The sequence below is a fragment of the Lacerta agilis genome, chromosome 1 (assembly GCF_009819535.1).
Source record: "Lacerta agilis isolate rLacAgi1 chromosome 1, rLacAgi1.pri, whole genome shotgun sequence".
Lineage (NCBI taxonomy): Eukaryota > Metazoa > Chordata > Lepidosauria > Squamata > Lacertidae > Lacerta > Lacerta agilis.
Window position 1 is genome coordinate 80677767 of NC_046312.1, and position 12232 is coordinate 80689998.

At 43.3% G+C, this 12232-nt stretch overlaps 1 protein-coding gene across 1 annotated transcript; it reads left to right on the forward strand.

Moving 5' to 3' along the window:
* Nucleotides 1-5469: 5469 nt before the first annotated feature.
* On the forward strand, nucleotides 5470-6405 carry LOC117061061 (olfactory receptor 1009-like; the record flags this gene model as incomplete). Its single annotated transcript, XM_033173739.1, has 1 exon — nucleotides 5470-6405. A coding segment is annotated over exon 1 (936 nt), but the record flags the coding sequence as incomplete, so codon positions are not given.
* Between the last annotated feature and the right edge of the window lie 5827 nt (nucleotides 6406-12232).

Sequence of the window (12232 nt, forward strand, 5' to 3'; positions counted from 1 at the left end):
GTAGAGAAGAATGCTTTAAGATGTTTAAAATATTTGTTCAAATTTACTGTGTAAATTAGTTTGAGTACATTTGTAATGAAAAAGAAACATATACATATTCTAAATAAATGCTCATAGTACTACACATACATTCTCTCTGGTATCATACAGCAACCGTGTAAGGTAAGCTAGTAATGCTGGAGAAATACGTGGTGAATAATTTGATTGGGCACATTTATCTTGGACAGATCTGCCAGTGACTTTTTACCAGGATGACTACCGTATTTTTCCGTATATAAGACGCCCCCATGTATAAGATGCCCCCTATTTTGGGGGACTCAGATTTAAGAAAATGGGGGTAGATGTATCCGTGTTTAAGATGCCCCCTAATTTTTGACATTATTTTTAAGGGGAAAAACCTAGTCTTATACATGAAAAAATACAGTAAATGAAATCCCTGTGTTCAGAAGCAGTAGATACATTGGGCAAGAAGTTTCCTGTGGCCATGAGTGGGGAGTAGTGTGTGTCAACTCAAGAACTAACGGAAGCAGCAAAGACTTGAGCTTCATGAGCTTTCTAGTTCATGCCTTCTCTCTCACATGAAAAAGGTGACAACTCCGCGCTTTTGGGTTAGCAAACATTAAGGAAAAAACTATGGAAGATAAATAACCTGTGTGAGAGGCAGCATAGAAAGGATCTCTCTGGGTGGGAGGCTGGGGGAAGAGGAGGAAACTAGGTGAGAGCTGGGAGGGTTCACTTTTCTCTGTGTGGAATAAGGCTTAATAGATAACTGTGATAAAACTACTCTCCCAATGCCAATGCAGAATTTATACACCTTCTTTAGCTGTGGGGTAAGACAGACAGCCGCTTCTCAGTGTCTACCTTTTCCCATGTTTACATCCAGTTGTTCTGGACACAGTTCATAGCAGATATCAGTGCCAACTTAGCTAACCCCTCAGTCTTGTGAAATTACAAACACCACTGGAGAAATTTGGAGGAGGCTGCAGAATCCTTATTCTGTTGGTATGGAAACTGAATTACTTTGGGATAGGGTTTCGATGCTTTTGACAGCAGAGTCTGCACAACGCTGACAATATGTCATGCAAATTGCATTGTTATGGTGATTTCCAATAAAAGATACTGTTTCATGCCACCCCAATCTCTGAGCGGTGCAAGATTCCAGGGGCTCCAGGCACTTACTCAGTGTTTGGTTTCCTTTGGAATGACTGACATTGTGGACTGTAGTGTCTTTATGATATATGGTACATATATATGGTGTGTGTGTGTGTGTGTGTGTGTGTGTGTGCGCGCACACACACACACACACACACACACACACACAATCTGAGTCTATGATGGATGGGTACAAAGCATTAACATCCCAAGACGGTATTGCTTCTTCAGTAGTCACAGCCTTGAATTCCAGCAGAAATCAGGCCTGCCGCCTGCCAGCTTCTACCTTCTAACTCACACACCCAACCATTGAGAGAGGGGGCCCCACCCATTTTCTGTCTGGCACAAAACCACTTCCTTTGTTACTTTAATGGCCCATACGTAGTCGGTAGTTACCTCTCCAGGAAGCTAAGCTGGCTATTCCAGAAATTGAATCCATCCAGGAATTAGAAGCAGAGTCAGGCATACAACGCAGCACCCCCCCCCAACTCATAGCAATAGAAAAACATCATCATAGTTGTTGTGTTTATGACCCACCCTTCAATGCAAAGGAACCCAGGGCAATATACAAAAATCAGGAAACTATAATTAAGAAAATGACATAAAATCCAGGGGCTATATCCCATGTCAGGCCAACTCAAAGCAAACCCATTGAAATCAATGGACATGACTAACTTAGGCCCATATGATTCAGTGGATCTACAACCCTATAATAGCAATTAACATTATAAAACAGTAATCTAGCTGTTTTTATTCTGACACATTTTAGGATAACATAGGTAAAGGTAAAGGTACCCCTGACCGTTAGGTCCAGTCGTGGACGACTCTGGAGTTGCAGCACCCATCTCGCTCTATAGGCCGAGGGAGCTGGCGTTTGTCCGCAGACAGCTTCCAGGTCATGTGGCCAGCATGACTAAGCCGCTTCTGGCAAACCAGAGCAGTGCATGGAAACACCATTTACCTTCCCGCCGGAGCGGTACCTATTCATCTACTTGCACTTTGACATGCTTTTGAACTTCTAGGTGGGCAGGAGCTGGGACCGAACAACGGGAGCTCACCCCGTCATGGAGATTCGAACCACCAACCTTCTGATTGGCAAGCCCTAGGCTCAGTGGTTTAGACCACAGCGCCACCTGCGTCCTTAGGATAACATGGTAGCATCCCAAAAATTGTCACCAGAAATCAGTGGCTTTGCCCTCCTATGCCTCAGGTGAGCATTTGTATATGCACACATGTACGAAGCCTCACACATTCAGAAAGCTACAAACTCCAGGGTGTTCATTGCATGCATGGAGCTAGTAAGTTGCCTCAGTTGAAGAACTGGCTTCACTTTTACAGGCCTGAAGAACCAGGAGGTCAAAAGTGCCTTCTGGGAATAAATAATGTATTTTACAAAAGCTATTTTTGAAACAGATAAAGGCATCTGCTTCCAGAACACCTGCTGTTCATACAACTTCTCCAAATGTTGTACTTTAAGAAAGGGATGGGGAACCACTTTGGTCCAGTGGTCCAGCTCCAAGGGTGACCAAAGACACACCATGGCCTCACATGTTGTGTAAGCAATTCCACAACTTCTTTACAGGCTGGAAGCTATGGGGCAGAGTCTGTAAAAGATTACAGGCTAGAGGGTAAATAAATTATCACGTTCTCCTCCGTCATAATGGCATCCAAAGGAGGTGGAAGCACAATGTGCATTCCAAGTCCTATTTCTCAGCAAACATGTTTATGAGACCAACCAAAAGGAATGCTAGATTGTTGCATGTAGATAAGAAGTGTGAGCAAATATTTGTCTGGATAAGCTCCTGCTAAATATGGATTGATCCACTGGGACTAGGTTGTTACTTCTGTTTTAAGGAAAACATGTTTATCATACAAAACTGTGTAGTTATTGCCACCCATGTAATTGTTTATAGCCTACCTGGTGGTCTCTCGAGATGTCAGTAGACAGATCTCAGAGATATAAGGCACCAGAAGTACGCAAGAGACCATTTCTTATTGGATGATGTAGAGTTCTATGCACTATGCCATGCAGTACCTGTGGAACTAATTCCATTGATGCAACAACTGCAGATGTTTCACTATGTGTGCAGCTATTTGAGCTAACAGTTTGCTTCGATATAAAATAGTGTAAGATGCATTTTAGAGGACCTTGGAGGAAGACTCTTGAACCCAAGAAACAGCAGATTCCCCAGTAGGCACTTCCACTGGATGACACAAGTAAAGGAAAAATGATATGACAGGTAACTTAATGGCTGAGTAGAAGATGCTAGACTGGCAACTTGTACACGAGTAGCTTGACTAGTAATCAGCCAACATGGGCTGCAGTTGGGTAGGGTGTGTTGCGTGGCAATGTCCCTCCCTCCCCGTGGGAAATAATGACACTTGACACTTCATATAAGTTTAATGGGTGAAAAGGCCACAACTTTATTGGTTACGGATGTTGAACGGTATTGGCTTAGGCATTGGACCCTAACCGACTATATCCGACCCCAACCCGTGTGTTGGAAGTCCGGGTAGGGTTAACCACCAGTAAGGAGCCCAGTGATGCACATAGACTGGAACTCCCCCTGTGATCACCGTTAGGGGCGTGTCTTAGGCCCTAACCTCCCTAGGCTTCAGACAGAGCCATGCCCCCAGAAACCTTTAACGGAATACCCTTCAAATGAGGGGCAGGTGATGGCACTACCTCCCCTCCTTACCTCTATAGAGATTTTCCAATGCCTAACCGCCAAAACCAAGAGTTGTGATGAATTGCTACTAGGTAGGCAAAAAACAAAAAAACAAAACAAAACAAAACAAAACCCTTGGCTAGTCCAAGTGGAAAAAGTCCTACCAGGCCCCTTGGCCAACCAAGGTGACCAACCGAGGTCCATAGCAAGGTCAAGAGATAAACCTAAAGGACGAGTGGGCGGGTGAGCGGGGCAAAAGAGGGAGGGGTTCCCGTCCGTCTCCTGCTTAAAGGAAGCAGCACACGCCCCCCAGCCGACCGGGTTCGTTGGCCCGCAAGCGATGCAGGCGTGAATCCCACCAATCGTGCAGGGGCTGAGCTTTCAGCCCCTGCACCCGTGATCGGGTCGTGACGCCCGCACCTCCACCTCCTGCTCAGGGCGGGAAGTGGCTTTATGGGGCTAAGAGTCTCCAAACTTTTGGTCTCCTCCCAATGGCTTCAAAGCTTGAATGGAAGTCAGGGAAAAAGAGAGCGTGGAAGAAGACTGTGGCCATTTCTTGATAGAGGGGTAAGGAGCCAGTGGGGTTTGGGGTTGAGGTTTTGGTTTGGGTTGGGGTGGTTGGCTGGTTTATCCTCATAATGAGCAGGGCTGGTCCAGTCTGATGGAAGGACAAAGAATGGAGTGCAGTCTGAAGGTAGCATGGGGCAGCTACCCTAAAGTCTGTAGGTTCTGGGATCAAAAAGGCTATTCAGGGCTTTGCATATTGGCTAATTAGAGGGCTCTCCATCTAAGAGTTCTCACAGAACAGTGTACCCCATACTTATAGTGTGCTAAAAAGAAGCTGATATTTTACTCCCCTTCTTGAGTTAGGGCAGAAAGCTCACACTTAACTTACAATTGGCATTTAATAGTGGTAATATTTTTTTGTCTGGGCACTATAACCAAAATAATCAGCATTTCCCCCCTATAGATACATACACCTATTTACAAATCAGAAACACATTGTAGGAAAACATCATGTTCAGACCTGCATATTTGGTAAGAGTCAGCAAAGACATTTCAGTGTGTGCGCCTGAATGTGCATGCAAATGCTTGGACTTAACTATTCTCAAAAATAAAGTGCTTTCAATATATTTCAAACAGAAGCTATTTTTAAAGGAATAAGATCTGCACCTATGGTGACCACACCTTATAGACAGGTTTAGTTTGCTGTGCATAATAATGACTCAGGGTTGGTAAACGAGCAAGTTGTCCACAGATACAGGTGTTTCTGAGGAAACCTCTGCACTCCCTTCATCAACCACCTTTTAATGTTGTGTATTACAACATTCTGTTAAGTAAAGTAGTGGCAGTGCTTTGAATTCTGAAGCTGGAGAGATGGAAATTCAATACCACCCTCCTATAATTCATTATGTTCTTGTTCACCACCAATGGAATGGCAATCCATTAAATCTCATAGACATCTTCCAGGGGTTAAAATCTCTCTCTCTCTCTCTCTCTCTCTCTCTCTCTCTCTCTCTCTATTTATAAGAAAAAACATATAGTTGAAAAGACTGATTATCGTATTTCTGATAGCAAACTATTAAGAATTGTCCCATTCCTCACTCGTCCTCATTTGTTTCTCTTTGATTCTGTCAGGGGGGAAAAGATGACTGACAGGAACAGCAGTAGAGTGAGAGAGTTTGTGTTCACAGGATTCACAGATCGTCCAGAGTTGACTGCCACCATGTTTGCATTGTTTCTTGTGAACTATGTCATTACAATTGTGGGGAATCTCGGGATGCTTTTGTTAATTAGGGTTGATGCTTGCCTTCACACCCCCATGTATTTCTTCCTTAGTAATTTGTCCTTCTTAGACATTTGCTATTCAACCACCATCAGTCCCAGGCTGCTGATTGACCTCTTAAGGGAAAGGAAAGTGATTACGTATCCTGAGTGTTTAGTTCAATTCTATTTCTATGCAACTTTTGCCACCACTGAGTGTTACCTCCTGGCAGCTATGGCATATGATCGGTACATGGCCATCTGCAACCCACTCATGTACACAATCACCATGTCTCAGAAGGTTTGTGCTTTTCTGCTGGCTGGTTCATACATTGCCGGATCACTGAATGCTATGATACACACAGGTTGTATGACTCGTTTATCTTTCTGTGGCCCTAATGTCATTGATCATTTTTACTGTGAAGGTCCCCCAGTTCTTCAACTTTCCTGTTCTGATAAAAGTGTAAATTTGTATGTGATGTTTGCATTTGTGGGCTTTAACCTGGTGATCACTCATTTGACAGTCCTTATCTCTTACTCTTATGTTGCTGTCACTATCTTGAGAATCCGTTCAGCTGAGGGCCGGCACAAAGCCTTCTCCACCTGCTCCTCTCACCTGACGGCTGTCATCATCCTTTATGGAAGCTTTTTCTTTATGTATCTCCAACCTAGTTCATCAACCAAAGGAAAGAAAGTGGCCTCTTTGTTGTATGCGGTGGTAATACCCATGCTAAACCCCCTCATCTACAGCTTGAGGAACAAGGAAGTGAAGAGTGCTTTGAGACGAGTAGTGGAAAAGTACCATATTTTCCGGCGTATAAGACGACTGGGCGTATAAGACGACCTGCAACTTTCCCAGTTAAAATATAGAGTTTGAGATATACTCGACCACAGATTCTCCACCCGGCATATAAGACAACCCCCGACTTTCAGAAGATTCTCCTGGATTAAAAAGTAGTCTTATACGCCAGAATATACAGTATATTCGCTGACAATATTAACTATTTGTACAGTAAGCTTTATATAAATATTGACTGCTGCATGATTGCAGATATGTATCTGGCATCTGGCTTAAGTTTGATTGAAACCCGGAAAGCAAAAGGGAAAGGCAAGGAAGGATTACAGTGGGACAGAAACAGAGCCAGGTGGAGACAATGCCTGGGCTCCTTTCCAATATGCCATCTGGTTTGAAACAGCTAAAAACATCTATCCGGTGGGGCCTACAAGACTCAAGGAATATCCTCTTTGAGTAAGGGAATAGATAATAGTAGAGAAATATGCTTTAGGATGTTTTAAATTGTTGTCCAGTTTTACTGTGTAAATTCGGTTAAGTACATTTGTTATTGAAATGTAGTATATACTGATTCTAAATAAATGGAAATAAATAACTAGATGTTCACAGTCCTTCACATGCATTCTCTCTGGTATCGCGGAACAATCGTGTAAAGTAATGTGGTGTTATTCTCCTAACATTGGGTAACACCATGGAGGGTAATTTTATCAGGCCATGAATAGAGGATAGAAACCTTAATTATTTTTAGCCAGGATAGCTAAATCAATCCTCTTTGTTCGGAAGCAGTATACATCAAGGACAAGAAACAGGAAGATGAGCAGCACTATCATTCCCTGTATACAGAAGCAGCTGGCTGGCTCATGTTGGAGGACATCTCCTAGGGGGCTGAGCCGTTTTGCCCTCCCCCAATATTTTTGGGGAGGAGGCCAGATTCCCCATGTTCAAAGGAGGTGCAGGAGGCCAAGTGCAGAGCCGAGCGTGGCATGACTTCAGTGGCTGGCTCTTTTTTCTTCTTTTGCTGTGGAGGAGGAGGAGCAGGGAAGCAGCTCCCAGGCAGTTGTGGTGGCAAGAGGAGGAGGAATGGTCACTGGCCATTGAAGGTGTGTTGCTGCCGCTTTCAGCTTCACCTCCTGGTGCCTCCCAATGACCTGATGTTATGCCCCCATTCTCCCTTGGAAATTGGCACCTCTATGTGGGAGACAGAATGCTGGGGTGAATGAGTCTTCATCTAATTCCACCCAAAAGTATGCACGACAGCACACAAACAATTCATGAAGATATGATCAAGAGTATGATATGAAAGGCATGGATTGCATCCAATGTTTGTCCTACTTGGAGTAAGCCCATGGATATCAATGGACATTAAGAATCTAGGTTTATATATTTCAGCAGGTCTACTCTTGGTATATGTTGGAAGGATAAACACCCCATATTACCAATTCTTGAAAGTTTTCTCCTTACAGAGTCCTAATTAGGCCTTAAGGAGTTTTTTCCTTTTTTTTTTACAATAAGAGGGGGAAACAGTTGTTGGCATGTTGGTCTCATGGCACCAGTGCATTTAACAAGGCCCAAGACGGATTATTAAATTTGGAGTCAAAAACATTGTTAATACCAGAAATCTTTTTTCTCCTATGACACAATAAACCAGGGGTCAGCAACCTTTTTCAGCCGTGGGACAGTCCACCGTCCCTCAGACCATGTGGTGGGCCGGACTATATTTTGGAAAAAAAAATTAATGAATTCCTATGCCCCACAAATAACCCAGAGATGCATTTTAAATAAAAGCACACATTCTATTCATGTGAAAACACCAGGCAGGCCTCACAAATAACCCAGAGATGCATTTTAAATAGAAGGACACATTCTACTCATGTAAAATCACGATTATTCCCAGACCATCCGCGGGCCGGATTGAGAAGGCGATTGGGCTGCATCTGGCCCACGGGCCTTAGTTTGCCTACCCCTGCAATAAACCCTATGTAGTTATCGGTTGTCACAGCTATTTGTCAGCATTGAAGGTTTTATGAGAGGGACCCTGCTGCCCATACTGTAAGCTCACGGACTTTGATAAACAGGTTTTTCATGATTTCAACCTCCCCAAAACCTGTTTGACCTCATGCAATGGTTGTTGTTGTTCAGTTGTTCATTCGTGTCCAACTCTTCATCACCCCATGGACCAGAGCACACCAGCACCCCTATCCTCCACTGCCTCCCACAGTTTGGCCAAACTCATGCTAGCCGCTTCGAGAATACTGTCCAACCATCTCATCCTCTGTCGTCCCCTTCTCCTTGTGCCCTCCATAATTCCCAACACCAGGGTCTTTTCCAGGGAGTCTTCTCTTCTCATGAGGTGGCCAAAGTACTGGAGTCTCAACTTCAGGATCTGCCCTTCCAGTGAGCACTCAGGGCTGATTTGTTTAAGGATGGATGAGTTTGATCTTTTTGCAGTCCATGGGACTCTCAAGAGTCTCCTCCAGCACCATAATTCAAAAGCATCAATTCTTTGGCGATCAGCCTTCTTTATGGTCCAGCTCTCACTTCCGTACATTACTACTGGGAAAACCATAGCTTTAACTATATGGACCTTTGTCGGCAAGGTGATGTCTCTGCTTTTTAAGATGCTGTCTAGGTTTGTCATTGCTTTTCTCCCAAGAAGCAGGCGTCTTTTAATTTCGTGACTGCTGTCACCATCTGCAGTGATCATGGAGCCCAAGAAAGTAAAATCTCTCACTGCCTCCATTTCTTCCCCTTCTATTTGCCAGGAAGTGATGGGACCAGTAGCCATGATCTTAGTTTTTTTGATGTGGAGCTTCAGACCATATTTTGCGCTCTCACCCTCATTAAAAGGTTCTTTAATTCCGCCTCACTTTCTGCCATCAAGGTTGTGTCATCAGCATATCTGAGGTTGTTGATATTTCTTCCCGCAATCTTAATTCCGGCTTGGGATTCATCCAGTCCAGCCTTTCGCATGATGAATTCTGCATATAAGTTAAATAAGCAAGGAGTCAATATACAACCTTGTCGTACTCCTTTCTCAATTTTGAACCAATCAGTTGTTCCATATCCAGTTCTAACTGTAGCTTCTTGTCCCACATAGAGATTTCTCAGGAGACAAATGAGGTGATCTGGCAATCCCATTTCTTTAAGAACTTGCCATAGTTTGCTGTGGTCGACACAGTCAAATGCTTTTGCGTAGTCAATGAAGCAGAAGTAAATGTTTTTCTGGAACTCTCTAGCTTTCTCCATAATCCAGCGCATGTTTGCAATTTGGTCTCTGGTTCCTCTGCCCCTTCGAAATCCACCTTGCACTTCTGGGAGTTCTCGGTCCACATATTGCTTAAGCCTGCCTTGTAGAATTTTAAGCATAACCTTGCTAGCATGTGAAATGAGCGCAGTTGTGCAGTAGTTGGAGCATTCTTTGGCACTGCCTTTCTTTGGGATTGGGATGTAGACTGATCTTCTCCAGTCCTCTGGCCATTGCTGCGTTTTCCAAACTGCTGCATTTTCCAAACATGCAATGGTAGGGCAAAAGAAAACTGTGCTGCTGAACTAGAACATCTGCTTAACTCACTTTGACATTTTGTCACCTGGGTGGGGCCGAGATGCTTCATCAGCTGAAGCTCCCTCTAGCTCATGAAGTAGGTTCCCTTTGCTAACAGGCTCTAGACTGATATTCTTGGTTAGTTCCTCCTAGTTACAGCACTAGTCACTGAAATAGGGATGTGAGGCTTATATTCAGATAGCCCCCTGGGAATGGGGAGTGAAGAATGGCTATCGATTGAACAGGGAGTGGCAATAGCTGCTGAATCAACTGCCTTCAGTGATAGGCCATTCTTCCTTCCTGTGAGGGAGTTTTACACAATCTTAGTAATGCTACTGAAAAAAGATAAATAGATTTTACTTGCTTATTTTATTTACTTGCAATGACACACTTTTAAAATTGCCTGCTACCATGTAGATTTAAATGGTAACTTGTACTCTAGTTTTGATAAAGTAGACAACATTTTAGTGGGTTTTAATTTGCACCAAATTGCTCATTGAATGTCACACAAAAACTCTGTGGGTGAACTCTTTTGTTTCCTTATCTTTTATAAGTGAAAGGAAATCATTTGGAAAACAGTAGAATTAGTCTCATTTTAGTAACTGAGCTCACAAAAAGAGAATCAGTAGTACTACTGGATCTCAGTTTAAGATGGAATTCAGCTCCATGTTCATGAGTTTTCTGAAAGCTTTTGTAATGTCTTTTTTCCTCAGGCTGCAGATCAGAGGACTGAGCATGAAGAGTGTAGAACACAGTGTAGAACACAGACACATATTTGTCTTGCTCAAAGGCCTAGACAGAAGAAGGCTCCAAGGGTTCACTCTAAGGACAACTAGGATGAAGATGTGAGAGACGAGAATGATAGAGAGAGCAGCAAAGATCTGGGCTGCATACCAAGGGAAGGAGATGGTCCTGTTCTCAGATACAGTCATACCTCATGTTACGGACGTTTCAGGTTACGCATTTTTGGGTTGCAGACTGCGGGAAACCAGGAGTACTGGAATGGGTTACTTCCAGGTGTAGCTGCTCTCACATGCTCATAAATGCTGAATCACGCTTTGTGCGTGTGCAGAAGTAACAAATCATGCAAGCGCCTGTGCAGATGCTGCACTTCAGGATGTGAACACTGCGGGTTGCAGACATGCCTCCGTCATGGATTACGTCCGCAACCCAAGGTTCCACTATAATAAGACAGATAGCATTCTGGGAGTAATAGGAGATGAGTAACAGGTGTCACAGAAGGACAGGTGCCATGGGAAGAAGCACCACTCATTCAGAAAGCTATAAACTCCATGGTATCTCTAGCATGTATGGAGCTACTCAGGCACCTCAGTTGAGTGCCTTGCTCCAATTTGACAGGCCTGATATTTTTACCAGGAGCAGGGCCTTGAATGTTTTCTTCTTCTTACTGAGTCCTAATTAGCCCTTAAGGGGGTTGTTTACAAGAGGAAACAGTTGTTGTTGGCATCTTGGTCTCATAGCATCATTGTATATAACTAGACCCAATGCAAATAATTACACTGGAAGTCAACCATCTTAGACCATTTCATATTGGATGATGTTGAGCTTTATGGACTATGTCATGCTGTACATGCTGAACTTTTTCTATCAATGTAGCAACTTCAGGTCTTCCATTTTGTCTGTAGTAATTCAAGCTAAGAGTATGTTTCCTTATCAAACAGTGTAAGATGCATTTTAGAGAATTTTCTTGGAGAAATACAGAGTCCACTCTTGAAGCTAAGTAGGAGCAGTTGCACCAGTAGAAACTTCCACTGGAGAAAGAAAATAATGATATCCCAGGTATTTTCCTGATGGCGGGGTGGAAACTGCTAGAGCAACCTTTTGTTCAGAAGCAGGCTGACCAGTAATCAGCCAAGCTGGCTACATGTGGGTTAGGGTGTAGTTGTGGCTGAGTCAAACTCTGTCCTTCCTAAAGTTACATGCTCTTATGTTGTGTAAGGTTATTTATTGCAACACTATGTCAAGTAATGTAGTGACTCTGTTTTATTTCTGAAGCTGGAGAGATGGAAATTCTACACAACTCATCTTCATGAAGTTCTGTTCTTCACCAATGACTATTCTTTAATGACAATACTGCTGTCTTCTAGGGATTAAAACCTCTTTCGTTTTTAAAACCCATATAACTGTGAAGATAGCTCACCTCTTTTCAGATAGGAAACTACTAAGCAGTTTTCCTATTTCGTTTCTCTTTGATTCCATCAGGGGAAAAAGATGGCCGACAGGAACAGCAATAGAGGGAAGGTGTTTGTTCTCTTAGGATTCAATGATCATTCAGAGTTGGCTGCCATTTTG